The sequence below is a fragment of the Odocoileus virginianus genome, chromosome 6, assembly GCF_023699985.2.
Source record: "Odocoileus virginianus isolate 20LAN1187 ecotype Illinois chromosome 6, Ovbor_1.2, whole genome shotgun sequence".
NCBI classification, from domain to species: domain Eukaryota; kingdom Metazoa; phylum Chordata; class Mammalia; order Artiodactyla; family Cervidae; genus Odocoileus; species Odocoileus virginianus.
In genome coordinates, this window is record NC_069679.1 from 65,093,433 (window position 1) to 65,108,132 (window position 14,700).

The 14,700-nt window shown below is 36.0% G+C and overlaps 1 protein-coding gene across 10 annotated transcripts in view; it reads left to right on the top strand.

Annotated features, from left to right (window-relative positions):
• Positions 1 to 14,700, top strand: part of FUT8 (fucosyltransferase 8) — a 306,683-nt gene that overhangs the window by 205,409 nt on the left and 86,574 nt on the right. For all 10 annotated transcript variants that reach the window (XM_070469493.1, XM_070469495.1, XM_070469496.1 and 7 more), the window contains one exon: positions 6,732 to 6,846. In XM_070469493.1, coding sequence (XP_070325594.1) covers positions 6,732 to 6,846 — 115 coding nt within the window. The remainder of the gene's footprint in view (positions 1 to 6,731; positions 6,847 to 14,700) is intronic.

Here is a 14,700-nt window from a genome sequence, read left to right on the forward strand (position 1 = left end):
GATTTGATTTTAGGATGATAAGTCACTGAAAATCCAGAATTTCTGTGGAATGGTTTTCACGCACCATGTTTTCTTGTAATGGACTGGGAAACTGAATCTTCCTGTTTGAATATCCTCATATCTTTGGTTAACAGGTTGACCCTTTAAAAAATTTGGAGGTTTGGGACTCCAATCCATTGCACATCAAAAATTCACATTTTGACTTCCCCAAAATGTCACTAATATATAACCTTCTGTTGACCAGAAGCCTTACTGATAATGTAAACAGTTGATTAAGCCATGCTTTGTATATTATGTATCAATATTACATACTGTAGTCTTACAATTAAGTAAACTAGATTTCTGTCTTTGTGCCAGTACCATACTGTCTTGATGACTGTGGCTTTGTAGTAGAGTCTGAAGTCAGGCAGGTTGATTCCTCCCATTCAATTCTTCTTTCTCAAGATTACTTTGGCTATTCGAGGTTTTTTGTATTTCCATACAAATTGTGAAATTATTTGTTCTAGTTCTGTGAAAAATACCGTTGGTAGCTTGATAGGGATTGCATTGAACCTACAGATTGCTTTGGGTAGTATAGCCATTTTGACAGTATTGATTCTTCCAATCCATGAACACGGTATATTTCTCCATCTGTTTGTGTCCTCTTTGATTTCTTTCATCAGTGTTTTATAGTTTTCTATGTATAGGTCTTTTGTTTCTTTAGGTAGATATACTCCTAAGTATTTTATTCTTTTTGTCGCAATGGTGAATGGTATTGTTTCCTTAATTTCTCTTTCTGTTTTCTCATTGTTAGTGTATAGGAATGCAAGGGATTTCTGTGTGTTAATTTTATATCCTGCAACTTTACTGTATTCATTGATTAGCTCTAGTAATTTTCTGGTAGAGTCTTTAGGGTTTTCTATGTAGAGGATCATGTCATCTGCAAACAGCGAGAGTAAACTAGAGAAAAGGAAATGTTATTAAGGAAGTCATAAAGAAAATACATTTACAGTACTGTACTATATTGATACCAGAAGTTTATGTCCTTTGTTTACAAGATGAATTGTCTCTCAGTAGCTACGTCTATACTGTTTTATAAGATACAAAACACTACAGGTATTATACATATTAGAGTAGAAAGCAAAACTGAAAAGATGGCATAAAAATTCATTTATTTATGGAGAAGGAAATGGCAACCCACTCCAGTATTCTTGCCTGGAAAATCCCATGGACCGAGGAGCCTAGTAGGCTACAGTCCATGGGGTCGCAAAGAGTCGGACACGACTGAGCAACTTCACTTCACTTCATGGCAAAATGTCTTGTGTGAAACATGTTTATCTTAATTTCCATGAAACAACATTCTGCAGTCTAATAAAACTTTTATCTACTGTACATAGAAAACACAAGCCTAACTTTTAAGTGTATTTTAAAATTATATAACAGTGCTTTTATATCAGATGACTATCAAGTGAATGAGCTGTTCATGTCCTGTCAGTTTATTAGAAAACCATGTTTTTTAAAAATGTATTTAGACTAACATCTATGTGCATTCCTGCCCAGATCTGCTTATTATCCTTCTACAGTATTAAATGATCTTCACTAACATAAAAAAAGAAATCATTGATTTACAGCTATAACAATATATATATTATACCTGTATCAACAATGATTGCTTTAAAGGAGGAATATAATCAATATAATTGCTTTGTGGTAGCCTAGACTATAAACTAATAAATGAATTGTTATAAAATTTTATAGCAAACAGTTTTACAGTCATATACATAACAGTATTAGAAATATTACATTTTTTCAAAACCTATGATAATAGGCTAATATGCAGTTTCTCTAATTATGAAGAAGGAATACTCTATAATAATATAATTCTTTGAAAGCAAAGTTATAAAACAGTAAGAAAACTAGCACATTATTAATTTTATATTAAATATCATTCACTTTATGCCTATGTAAGCATGGACGAGTACCAGCATATATTTTACACATTTATGATACATCTTTTTCTCAAAAATTCTTTTGCTATTTCCATAGTATTGGTTCATCTGTGAGTTTTTTCAAATCATCTCAAGTCTGAAAAATTTTTTCCAATATTTGTTTTTAAAAACCTGCATATAACTGGACTACTTGCACAGTTCAAATTGTGTTGTTCAAGGGCCAACTGTAGGTTGAATTTAAAGTCATTTCCTGGACTTGTCTTCTTTATGTGATCTGCGTGGGAAGGCCAAGAAAAAACGATTTACAAAGCAAGCTCAATTTAGTTGACTATAGGAGTAGAGTGACTTATTTTGTGATTCTGACTGCATCATCATAAAAAACTAGTGTCCTTTTTTTTTTTGGTCTTTGGTCTTCTAGTTATGAGACTGGTTATTCCACTTCCTTGACACAGCAATCTCTGTCAAGAGATTGAATATGATGAATATGAATAATTGATTGCTAAGACTTAGTACTGATGTAGCTTGGTAAAAACATTCACTTTTATGTTTTCTAATTTATTAAAAAATACAGAGATCAGCTTTCATTCCCAGTGGTGAAGTAATGATTTGATTACTATGACATAAAAGCATAAACCATGCCAATTTTTATATTTCAAAGAATTTTCCCCTCTAAATTATACCTGATGTAGTTTTTACCTGCTTGAGACTGTATAGTGATTGTCGTGGAATGTATTGCTATTTGTCTGTGTGTATGTTTATCTTTAATGTAATGCCATGCAGAGCATATTGAATTTCCTTTATTCCTTCGACATTTGCTGATAGACTGATCATTTATCCCTCTGTATTACCTCTCCAGAAACAACATTGTTTTTTAAAGTTGAGATTTGCAATAAAAATTGTGATTACTCCTATTTAATGGGTAGGAAAAAGCAAATGACTGTGTTTGTATATGATGAAACCTATGAAATGTAAAAAATAACATGAGGGTAATGGAAAAGAGGCATTATAAAACTGAGAAAATAATTTAAATAAAATTCAACAGCCCTATAACACCATTATAGTTAAAGACATCTCCTGTTTCCATGATCAAGTCACACAATTTCATACGAGTGGTGACTTTTCCCCTAGCAACTACAAAATGATATTGTAGGCTACATGATAGTTCATAGGGGCCTCAGTTTTGTAATCTGAAAAAAACCTGAACCTCTGTTCAGTGTATAAGACTGTAAATTAATTTCTTAGGGAGGCATTAAGTTGTAGATATGGTTTTTCCAACTAAAATTGCTCTTTCAATGAAAAGAAGTGTTTTGAATCTTAGATTGCAGTAATAAGTATAAAAATAGATAAAGCATCATGTATTAGATTCTTGCCCTATTTTAAAAGGGTAAACACGGAAATAGTCAAGCTGTGAAGTGTCCTGTGCATTAATAATGTTGACACATTGAACAAATGCCTGAAATGGTTCACAGAAGACCCTGTTATTCCAAAGCATTGTATAAAACTGTTCCACTCTTAGTTGGGTTAATATTCTAAACTGTAGCTATGATTTTGAATTTTTATTTGTATATTATTAATAGTTTTGCTTTACTCAAAGGGTCTATTACCAGATATTCTCTGTGTATTATATGTAGTTCTGATGGTTTTCTATGACAGTAAATAAAACTTTAATTTTTCCAGTGGGCTGCCATTTCTTTGTTCCTAAATGGTTTATCATTTAGTTAAGAACCAGGAATAAAAGAGAACTGAGGCTGTCATATACTCCTACAGAAGTCACAGTTGTTAAGGGCTGGTTTCATTATCTGTTAAATGAGTCCTTACTGATCAGTCCCTTTCTTCAGGGTGCTATAAAGCACTGACTATTGGGTCATTTTTCTGACTGGCCATTAGTCCCACATATACTGTCATCCTCATACCCAATGTATCCTTCCTCTTAGAACCATTAGTAGGTCCTCCTCAGACACAAGGTAAAAGCTCTGAAGCAACTCTCTGAGTCATTCTAGCATAAATAGCAATGTCTTAGTGTATTTGGGTTACTGTGACAAAAATACCACAGATGCATGGCTTATGAACAACAGAGATTTATTTCTCACAATTACAGAGGCTAAGAAGTCCAAGATCAAGATACTGGCTGATTTGGTGTCTGATGAATAACCTCTTTCTGCTTCATAGGGGTTGCCTTCTCACCATGCCATCAATGTGGCAGAGTCTAGAGAGTTCTGTTGGGTCTGTTTAATAAGAGCACTCATATCATTCAAAAGGGCTCCACTCTCATGACCTAAGCACTTCCCACAGGTCCGGCTCTTGAATACCATCACACTGGGCATTGTTTCAATGTATGCATTTAAGGGGACCACAGATGTTCAGTCTACAGCAAGCAACCACCACATATATTACTACTTTGTTTATATTATCATTAAGCCTTTAAAAAACTATGGCAGGTATTAAAAAACTATATGGCAGGTATTATAATACTTATTTTAAAATGAAGTAACTATATCTCAAAGATGTCAAAAAAAAAAAAAAGGCTAGTAAGAGATAGACCCCAAACTGAGAGACCTATCCAGCTCTCAAAGCTTTTTCTCCTCTGATTTAGAATCTTTCTGATTTGCATATTTACAAGGAATGGTGTCCACATTTTTGTACTCTGGACCCCTTACTTTGATATTTGTTGTATGTGTAACATACAAAATACATGTTAGTATAGTTTATGTACTCAGTAAGGCTTCTCTGGTCAACAGTAGTGCTATTAGCAGTTAAGCTTTGGGTGAATCAAAAAGTTATATGCATTTTCAACTGTGTGTGGGGTGGGTACCCCTAATCTCTGAGTTTCTCAAGGACCATACTTTTCTGATAAATAGAAATAAATGTCTAATTTTACAATTTTCAGAAACAAATAGTACATACTTAATAAGCATTCTCTAAACGGAAGAGTTAATACAAAATGTGGTGAAGGAGTAAAGCTGGAGTTATAACTAGTTAAGAATTATTCCCAGAAGTTCTCTAGCACAAAATTGGATTTGTGAAAGAATAAAAATTATCAATATTATCTCATCTAAAATTCTTGAAGAATTTTTTGCTACTTTTTCATTTAATTTAATTATCTATTCAAAAATGTCTACTGGACATTTTCTATGTGATCAGCACTGTTCTATAGGCTGGTTTGTGGTGGTTGGCGGTTTTAAAAAGTACTCTGCTACCATGGAGCTTAAGTTCTAGAAGGTGGATGAAGATGATAAAATAAAGAAGTAAATGATATATATCAAAAGATGATAATTGCTTGGAGAAAAATAAAGCAGGGAAGGAAAAGAAGGAGAATCAAGGGATGTGATGGTAACGGGGTGTTGAATTTTTAAGTGAGAGTCTGGAAAGACTTTTAAAACAGAAAGTGAGCACAGATTTAAAGGACATTTGGGTGAGCCATGTGTATGAATATCTGGGAAAGCAGCATTCCAGGAGTGAGAAGAGCAAATGCAAAGACCCTGAAGTAGGAACAAGGCTGACATGTTCTGGGGTTAATAACAAGATTATGTGGCTGAAATAGAGTCCACAATGAGGACAGTAGTAGGAATGAGATCAAAGAGGTAAAGGAGGCCGTATTGTCTGGGGCCTTGTAGTTCAAAGTAATAACTTCGAGTTTGACTGAGTGAGATGAAGAGCCAGTTCATAAGAGCAAAAGTATAACATCATTTGACTGGCATTTTGACAGGATCTGGCTGCTATGTTGAGAACAGACTGTAGAGATTGGCAAGGGTGGAAGCAGGGAGACCTGTTCAGAGGTTACTGTAACAGTTCAGGTGAGAGAAGATGGTGGCTCAGTTGATAGCAGTGCCAATGGTAATGCCTGGTTAGAACCTGTTTCAGTATTTGCTGATAGGTTGTTGAGCGTTGTTAGAGAAAGAGGAGACCTGCTTTTTACTTTCCTTTATTGGTAAAGGTAGGTCATAGCTTGTATTTAATGTAATGTAAACAAAACCATCTGCACCAGCCATCAAGTTTCTCTTACCTAGTATACTGAGCATTTTAGTTTACTTTGCAGGAAATTCAGCATGTTTTAATGGACACTACCAATTCTATGCAGAATGGCAAAGTATCTTAACAATCATTTTATTAATTTAGACCAAGAATTGTCAAATTATGGACCAAGTGCCAAATCTGGCTCATAGCCTGGTTTTGTGAATAAAGTTTTATTGGATCATACACACATTTTTTTTTCCTACGTATTGTCCATGGCAGCTTTCCTGCTTCAAAAGCAGCAGAAGCCCAGGAAGCCTAAAATATTTACTATCTGGCCCTTTATAGAAAAATGTTTGCTGACCTTTGGTTTCAACTATTGTGTCAGAGTTGTGCCAAGATTTTCCTCTCATCTTTTTCCAAGTATGAAGAGGAAATTTAAGAGGGGACAGAAAGTGACAATAGAGGGAACAAAAGGGTAATATTCAAATACTGGCACCAACATATTTCTCTCCCTTATGTTAATCTTCCTGTTTCTTTGCTGTAGATATCCACTTCTCCCTCATCTCTGAAGTGCCCTGTGTTGAGATACAAGTACACATAACTGGCCTAGAAAAAAAAAAAAGTTGTTTTTCTCAATAGTAAAGATTTACTGTAGGAATGAATCTTGGATGCTAGAAACTAAATTGTTAAATTTCACAATCTTGATAGAAAATAAAAGATAAGTATCAGCATCAGCATGAGCATCAATCTTTATGAAGAATTTGACTCATCTTATCTTACGATTTTGTATAATCCTGTACAAATGAAGTACAAATAAGTTAGACCCCCATTGTTGTTTGGTTTTTATAGGTCTATAATGACGGATTTATACTACCTCAGTCAAACAGATGGAGCAGGTGATTGGCGGGAAAAAGAGGCCAAAGATCTGACAGAGCTGGTGCAGCGGAGAATAACGTATCTTCAGGTAAGAAGGTTAGGTTAATGAATAAATTCGAGTGAAAAATAGTAGGAGAAACATTAAAACTAAGAGCTGCTGCTGGTTTTTAGTCTTCCTAGCCCTTGCTTTTTGAAAGTATTTGTCCAATCATTTTACATATTTATTCAAAAAGACTCTGTGTCATGCCTTGAATGGAATATAAAGATGGCTAAAACAAGATCCCTGCCCTAACAGGGGCTACTTCTGACGCATGCACACACAAAAACTATAGTGCAAGATAGGAAGTGCCGCGTAAATGAGATGATGAAATGCTCATTGGAGGGCAATGTCACAGATAGCTTTGTGGAAAAGATATTATTTGACCGAGCTGTAAAGGATAATCATGTAGGATTTAGATGTCCAGAAATGGAGAAGAGTGTACTAGCTACAGCATGCTGTTTGCTGCGCTCATTTGCTCAGTTGTGTCCAACTTCAGATGATGTGAGTAAAGCTCCTACCTGGGAAAGAGCAGTATGGGAACCCAGCGAGAAACAGGATATCTCCGTTTATCTGGAGTTCTGGTTGTGTGAAAGGAGAGTTGGAAAAGGTAGGTTTGGGAGCCAAATTGCCGAGGTCCTTGTGTACAGGTTAAGCTTTATGGTGCATAAGCGGCAAATGGTTGCCGAAAGATTTTATTTACTGCCTAACATCATTGTAACAACAAGCAGGAAATATAAATCAAGGGTAAACTCCAAAGTCCCAGGCCCTTTTAAATGTTCTGTCTTCATTTTGCGTGTATATTTTCTTTTAGTTCTTACTTACATGCTTACCAAGTCTTAAAACGTTTGTAAAGACAGAGTTAATTTACTTTTGAATTTATTTATTTATTTATTTGCTTAATATACCATAAACCTTTTCTAGTTTAGAGTCACAACCTACTTTTGAAAAATTTTTGTACAAAAGAGTATCATGATAAGAGTGGTGCTTTAGTTATACTAATCTGAAAGGTAGAATTTTGCTTGAACTGGATTCTTTGGCAGAGATTGAAAGGAGGCTGTTTAGGACAGGAGTCCCCAACCTCCAGGGGCTCCCCTGGTGGCTCAGCAGTAAAGAATTTGCTTGCCAATGTAGGAGACACAGGTTTGATTCCTGGTTCGGGAAGTTCCCCGGAGGAGGAAATGAAAACCTACTCTAGTATTCTTGCCTGGGAAATCCCATGGACAGAGGAGTGCAGCGGGCTACAGCCCACGGGGTCACAAAGAATTGGACACAACTTAGCAACTAAACCAACAGCAATCGCAACCAGTACCTCCTGCCATTAGGTTAGAAATGAAGTGCACAATAAATGTAATGTGCTTGAATCATTCTGAAACCATCTGTCCTCCACCCGGATCCGTGGAAGAATTTTCTTCCACTGAACCAGTCCCTGGTGCCAGAAAGGTTGGGGACCACTGGTTAGGATATAAAGACAGTATTGCAGGTGAGAAATATTGAGGTGTGTGGCAGTTTGCATTGGAAGGGAAGAAAGGAATTTCAGAGAGATTGGGAAGATCGAATAGATAAGCCTTTCCAAGAGGCTGAAGCAACTGGAATGCATAGGGTAATGGGGTATTATTAACTGAAAAGAAACTTTGAAGTTAGAATGCAGTCATCAGGGGCAAACAATGAATTAGTAAATAGAATTCTGTAACACTCCGAATGCTTGAGATGATCATCCCCACCCATTTCTAGTGATGGTATGCTTTCTGTGTACACTCACTCTGTTTCCCTTTGAAAATTAAGGTGTCTTATAAAAGCAAAATAATAGCCAGTGACTTTATTTTGTATATTTTAAGATGCACATTTTCCTACACTTAAATAGGAAAAAAGTAGAAAATCAAGTGCATCAAGAGATCATTAAAAACAAAACTGATCTTGGCATGCTCACTTGTCTCATGCCCCCATGATCATTCATCAGAGGTGTCTGTAGAATGAGCAACACTTGCCTCCTGTAGGGAAGAGGTAATTATCTCCTATCAACTAGAACCTCATTCAATGAACTATAAACAGCTGGTGGTGCAGAACTATCATCCTCATTTAAAATGGAAATAACTATGGTTTCTGAGTTTCTTCCATTTCAACATATTCATTAAGTGTTCACCCCATGAAAGTTATATTTAAACTATGATTTGGCCATAGTTTAGCTCCCATCACTGTAACACGTACCTACCACTTGCTCTAGTTTCTTTTTTCCTCTTGGTTTTTAAGTGGCCAAGTGCTCTCACCAGGAGCATGAAGTTCATCTTCTGTGTGCTGCTTTCAGTGGTTCTATTTTAGAGAATTTCACATGTAAATCACTTATATCAAAACACCATTTCACATGGACCTAACTTTGAATAGGTATTCAAATATTACCTATTTTAAAAATTCTTGCTTTTTTCCTTTTTTTTTTTTCTATTTGAAAAGAAAATGTGATTTTTTTTTAATATTCAAGGAGATGGGGAAAATCTCAATAGGAAAAAGTGTATTTTAGAAAAATTATTTTTCTTTGTTTAGTGTATTTATGATCTTTTTTTCCCTATTTTTAAAGAACTGTATTTTTAATATATATTTTAGAGGTCAAAGTTGCCAGTAACTCAGTCTTCAACTTCTTTGGATATAGGTGAATAAGCATCCTCTCTCCCATTCCAACAAAATTAAAGATACGTATTTGTAAGGAGGACTTCCCCAGTGGCTCAGCAGCAAAGAATCCTCCTGCAATGCAGGAGATGCCAGTTTCATCCCTGGGTTGGGGAGATTCCCTGAAGAAGGAAATGGCAACCCACTCCAGTATTCTTGCCTGGGAAATCCCATGGACAGATGAGTCCAGCAGGCCACAGTCCATGGGGTCATAAAAGAGCTGGACATGACTGAGAGACTAAATAAAAACAGTAAATCATAAGGAATCCTGTCTCTGACTTGGATTTTTATTCTTTTTTAAAAAGAATAATTTGGGGACTTCCCTGGTGGTCCAGTGGCTAAGACTCTATGCTCCCAGAGTGCAGGGGGGGCCCAGGTTCAATCCTTGGCTGGGGAACTAGATCACACATGCTGCAACTAAGACCTGGTGCAGCCAAATAAATAAATTGTATTAAAAAAAAGAAGAATTTATCACTGGTTTAACTTAATGGGTTAGAGAATTAATCAGAATAGTTGAGCTATTTATGCAGATGTTTTAGAGTGATTTCATTTTTTCCCATTACACCTTTCCTTGGTATTCAAATCTATTGGTGTTTCCATACTATTACTTTTAAGCCTTTTATTACTGTTCAAAGGCTATTTAAGCAACTTAGATTCTGGAAGACTTCAATGGGGCTTAGAAAATGAGTAGTATACTAGGAAATAAAACTAAAAGGGGATAAAAGACAAAGTCTTTGACTTTTGGTTCAGTTCAGTTCAGTTCAGTTGCTCAGTCATGTCCGACTCTTTGCGACCCCATGAACCGCAGCATGCCAGGCCTCCCTGTGCATCACCAACTCTCGGAGTCCACCCAAACTCATGTCCATTGAGTCGGTGATGCCATCCAACCATGTCATCCTCTGTCGTCCCCTTCTCCTCCTGCCCTCAATCTTTCCCAGCATCAGGGTCTTTTTGGTACCTACATTCAAAATAAAAACAAGCACTTCATATAACTTATAGATGGACATTTTAGCAGGCTTTCCTTCTTTAGCCCATCAGCCAGCTATTATATAAAGATGCTAATAATTTTTGTCTAAGTAGAAAATAATTTTTAAAAGGTACAACAGAAACAAATATTTTCAACATTTTAAATTTCTGGGAGATTTTAGTCATTGAAATATCTTGCTATAGTCATAAATAATTCAGATAATTTTATAATTTACTTTTAATGGTTTGTTTGAATAGGTGAAAACATTTTTAGTTTTCTAGATTTTTACCTATACTCATGAAATGTGTGACTTCTCATTATCACAACAAGCATTTTTTTAAAATCCTGATATATTTTGGTATAATGCAAGACCTAGTACAAAGGAAAAAAAACCTAGATTAAACCTCTGTCTTAATCCATAATAGGTTTCATTTTAAAATCTAAGCTTTTCTTTCTGCAGTTCTCCAGTCCTGTGAATTGAGCAAATATCCATTATGTCTCATGAAAATCCTGCTTGACTTGCAGTCATATAGGACAGTGAAGTTTGGTTTCAATATTAGATCTCCATTCGGTTATTATCACACGTGTCATGTCTCTCATGTTTGCTGTTCTCAGTCGTGTCTGACTCTCTGCAGCCCCGTGGAGTCTGTGTAATCCATCAGGCTCCTCTATGCGTGGGATTTTCCAGGCAAGGATACTGGATGGGTTGCCCTTTTCCTCCAGGGGATCTTCTCAACCCAGGGATTGAACCCGCATTTCTTGTGTCTCATGCACTGGCAAGCGAGTTCTTTACCACTGCGCTGCCTCGGAAGCCCTTATTGTCATGTACCTGGATTTTACTTGGGAAAAGCAATTTCACCACACACTGGAAAATAAAAAGGTACTAGGGCAAGTGGACTTCAGTGGGACAGAGTTCTATAGTTCTCTCAATTAAAATTATCTTCTCTTTAGAGTTGAAGGCCCTAAGGCATGGCATTAAAGAACTAAACTTATTAAAAATGATAATAATCTTTTTGAAGACAACCCCAGGTGTGCTGTGTTAGTCTCAAGTAGAATGGTCCAAGTAATTCTCCTAAGGTCTTAATCTTTTGTATGTTTATCTAAAATGTCCTTCAGCCATAAAGTGAATAGGTAGTATTGGGTTGTTTAAAATACTATTTTGTGCTGGTCTTTAATCTTGTGCTACATGAATTGTAACAAATTGAGAAGTTTTGTTGAGTGTATTTCTCTAGTTTCTGATATTAATTTCAGGCTCACTTTAAAAACCACACTGCTAATATATTTGTTATGTGTCTACATTTTACTGTAATGCAGGTCATTTTCCTAGACTTTTGAATGACGTGGAGGAAATTCTTCTTTCATTGTGGTTATTAGAATATACTTTGCAGTTTCTAATTAGCTCATATTAAGCATGTTGGACGAGATCACAATGTCTTGTTTTTCCTTAACTTTCTTGAAACAAGTTTTAAGTTGGTGACTGGTGAAGAGAGCAGCTAGTTAGGGCACATAACTTATAACAAAAGGCACTTCCCTATATATGTGTTAGTATGCTGTAATGTTCCTTATCTTTCTGGCTTACTTCACTCTGTATAATGTGCTCCAGTTTCATCCATCTCATTAGAACTGATTCAAATGAATTCTTTTTAATGGCTGAGTAATATTCCATGGTGTATATGTACCACAGCTTCCTCATCCATTCGTCTGCGGATGGGCATCTAGGTTACTTCCATGTCCTGGCTATTATAAACAGTGGAATTTAGAAAGATGGTAATGATAACCCTATATTCAAAACAGAAAGAGACACAGATGTACAGAACAGACTTTTAGACTCTGTGGGAGAAGGCGAGGGTGGGATGTTTTGAGAGAACAGCATCGAAACATGTATATTATCTATAGTGAAACAGATCACCAGCCCAGGTTGGATGCATGAGACAAGTGCTCAGGCCTGGTGCACTGGGAAGACCCAGAGGAATCGGGTAGAGAGGGAGGTGGGAGCGGGGATCGGGATGGGGAATACATGGAACTCCATGGCTGATTCATGTCAATGTATGACAAAACCCACTACAATATTGTAAAGTAATTAGCCTCCAACTAATAAAAATAAATAAATAAATAAAAACAAAACACAAAAACAAAAGACACTTCCCAGTTTAACTTGAAATTATCTGTGTTTTGGTACTAAAAGGTTCTTCTTTGTTTCGTTTTTTTCTACCCAGCTCCAGAGTTGACATTTTAAGCAGAATTGAACCCATTTCAGGTAGAATCTAAGGATATAGAGAGTAGCTATAGTTGGAAGTGGGTTTTTTTTTTTTTTTTAATGGGTGTGTGGCTTGCTTTGGAGGCTTTGCTTTGTTTGTTTATTTGTGTTTTGAATAGGAGTTTTCTTGGAAATTGGTAGGTTGATAATTTTCCCTTTTTTGAGAGAAAGCTAAAAGCTGTGAAAATAGAGAATATTTTACTTTTTAAAAGAGAATAGAACTTTGTTTTTCCATTCAAAAGCAGACTGGCTGGAGATAATGCAGATTTCTCTTTTTTCTATATGGATTCCAGTGACTGTGGATGGTCTTTGGAATGGAAAGTTGCCAAGTCACATTAGGAATGCATTATTGAGGCTGTTAACATATTTTTCATATATTTTTCAGATTATGGGGAACCCCTCCACTCTAACACAGGATGTGTCTAACCCTCTTTCTCTTCAACAGGACAATATTTTAAAATAGATTTAAGGCCAGACTATAACTATAAACTTGATTCGTCTATCTGCTAGTATACTCATCATGTAATCAAATCTTTCATCTGGTGCCCTCAGAGTTGTGTATTCTACTGAGTAATTCAGTATATTTCTGCCCAAATGAGAACTGAAATAAAGCCAGAAGTGGTAATAATTATAACTCACTCTAAAATGTCATTAACGTAGCTATATTAAGATAGTCATTAAATGCTTAAAACAATTAGAGTAAAGAGAAACTTTCAGGACTTTTCCCTGTTTGAAAGATACTAGTTTGAGGTGAGATCAGTTAGGGAAAAGAAAAGAGTTTTTCAGAATTAAGACCTAAGAATATCTGACAAAGAATATCTTTTCCAAGATAAAATGTTTAAACAGGTTCAATGAGGAAAGAAAAAGAAGTGGTAAGTGAATATGGTGGCAAGGGTAGCTTTCATGAAATGAAAGAGGGGATTACTCTACTGGAAGTCAGCTGAGGACAATGGTGGTGGTAGGAAGTATAAAAGATTTATTAAAGGAAGTTTTCTAAGCCTTACTAAAAGCTACATTATTCGGAATCTTACAGATTTTTTGTGGGTGTGTAGGTCTCACAGAATTGTTTATTTTTTCATTTATTCAACAACTATTTGGTTGTACTGGATATCTTAGGCATTAGGTACATTGTTAGGGATTTAGGGTGAACCGAATGGACATGGTATGGTGTCTGCCCTCAGAAAGCTTAAAGTCTGGTAACATTCTGAGAGTATCTCTGAATTAATTATCTTCAAACACACACACACAATTTATTTTATCCCTCCATTTTGTTGTTTTGATATTTATATCTCTGACTCTTCATTTGGATATTTTACTACTTCCCCTATTGCTGTTACACACGTTTTTCCTATGTATGTGGTCGCTTAGTCATGTCCAGCTTTTTGTGACCCCATGGACTGCACCCTGCCAGGCTCCTCTGTCCATGGGATTCTCCAGGCAAGAATACTGGAGTGAGTTGCCATGCCCTCCTCCAGGGAATCTTCCCAACCCAGGGATTGAACCCAGGTCTCCTTCATTGCAGGCAGATTCTTTACCGACTGAGCCACCAACCACCTTTATCACTCCTTAAAAAAAAAAAAAAAATTTTTGCTGTGGAAAACTTCAGCTTACGTAAAAGTGAGAGACCATTGAACCCCTAGTACTCATAACCCAGCTTTAACAGTTACCAGTTTCTGGTCAACTTTATTTCATCTGTACTTCTACCACACCCCTTGCATATCCAGAATCATTTGAAGCAAATCTCAGACACTGTATCATTTTATCATTTCATTTGTAAATATTTCAGAATGAATTTCTGAAAGTTAAAGGTACTTTTTAAAAAAAATAGCCACATGCTAATCATATCTAAGATTACTAACAGTGGTTCTTTAATACTATCAAAATAATCATGTGGTGATCATATAGCCCTGATTGTCAAACACATTTTAGTGTGCTGTTTAAAAACTGATTATCTGCAGAGGGATTCTGAAAAGATGGTGGAGTAGGAAGCACCGGGAATTTGTCTCCCTACCTAGACTGC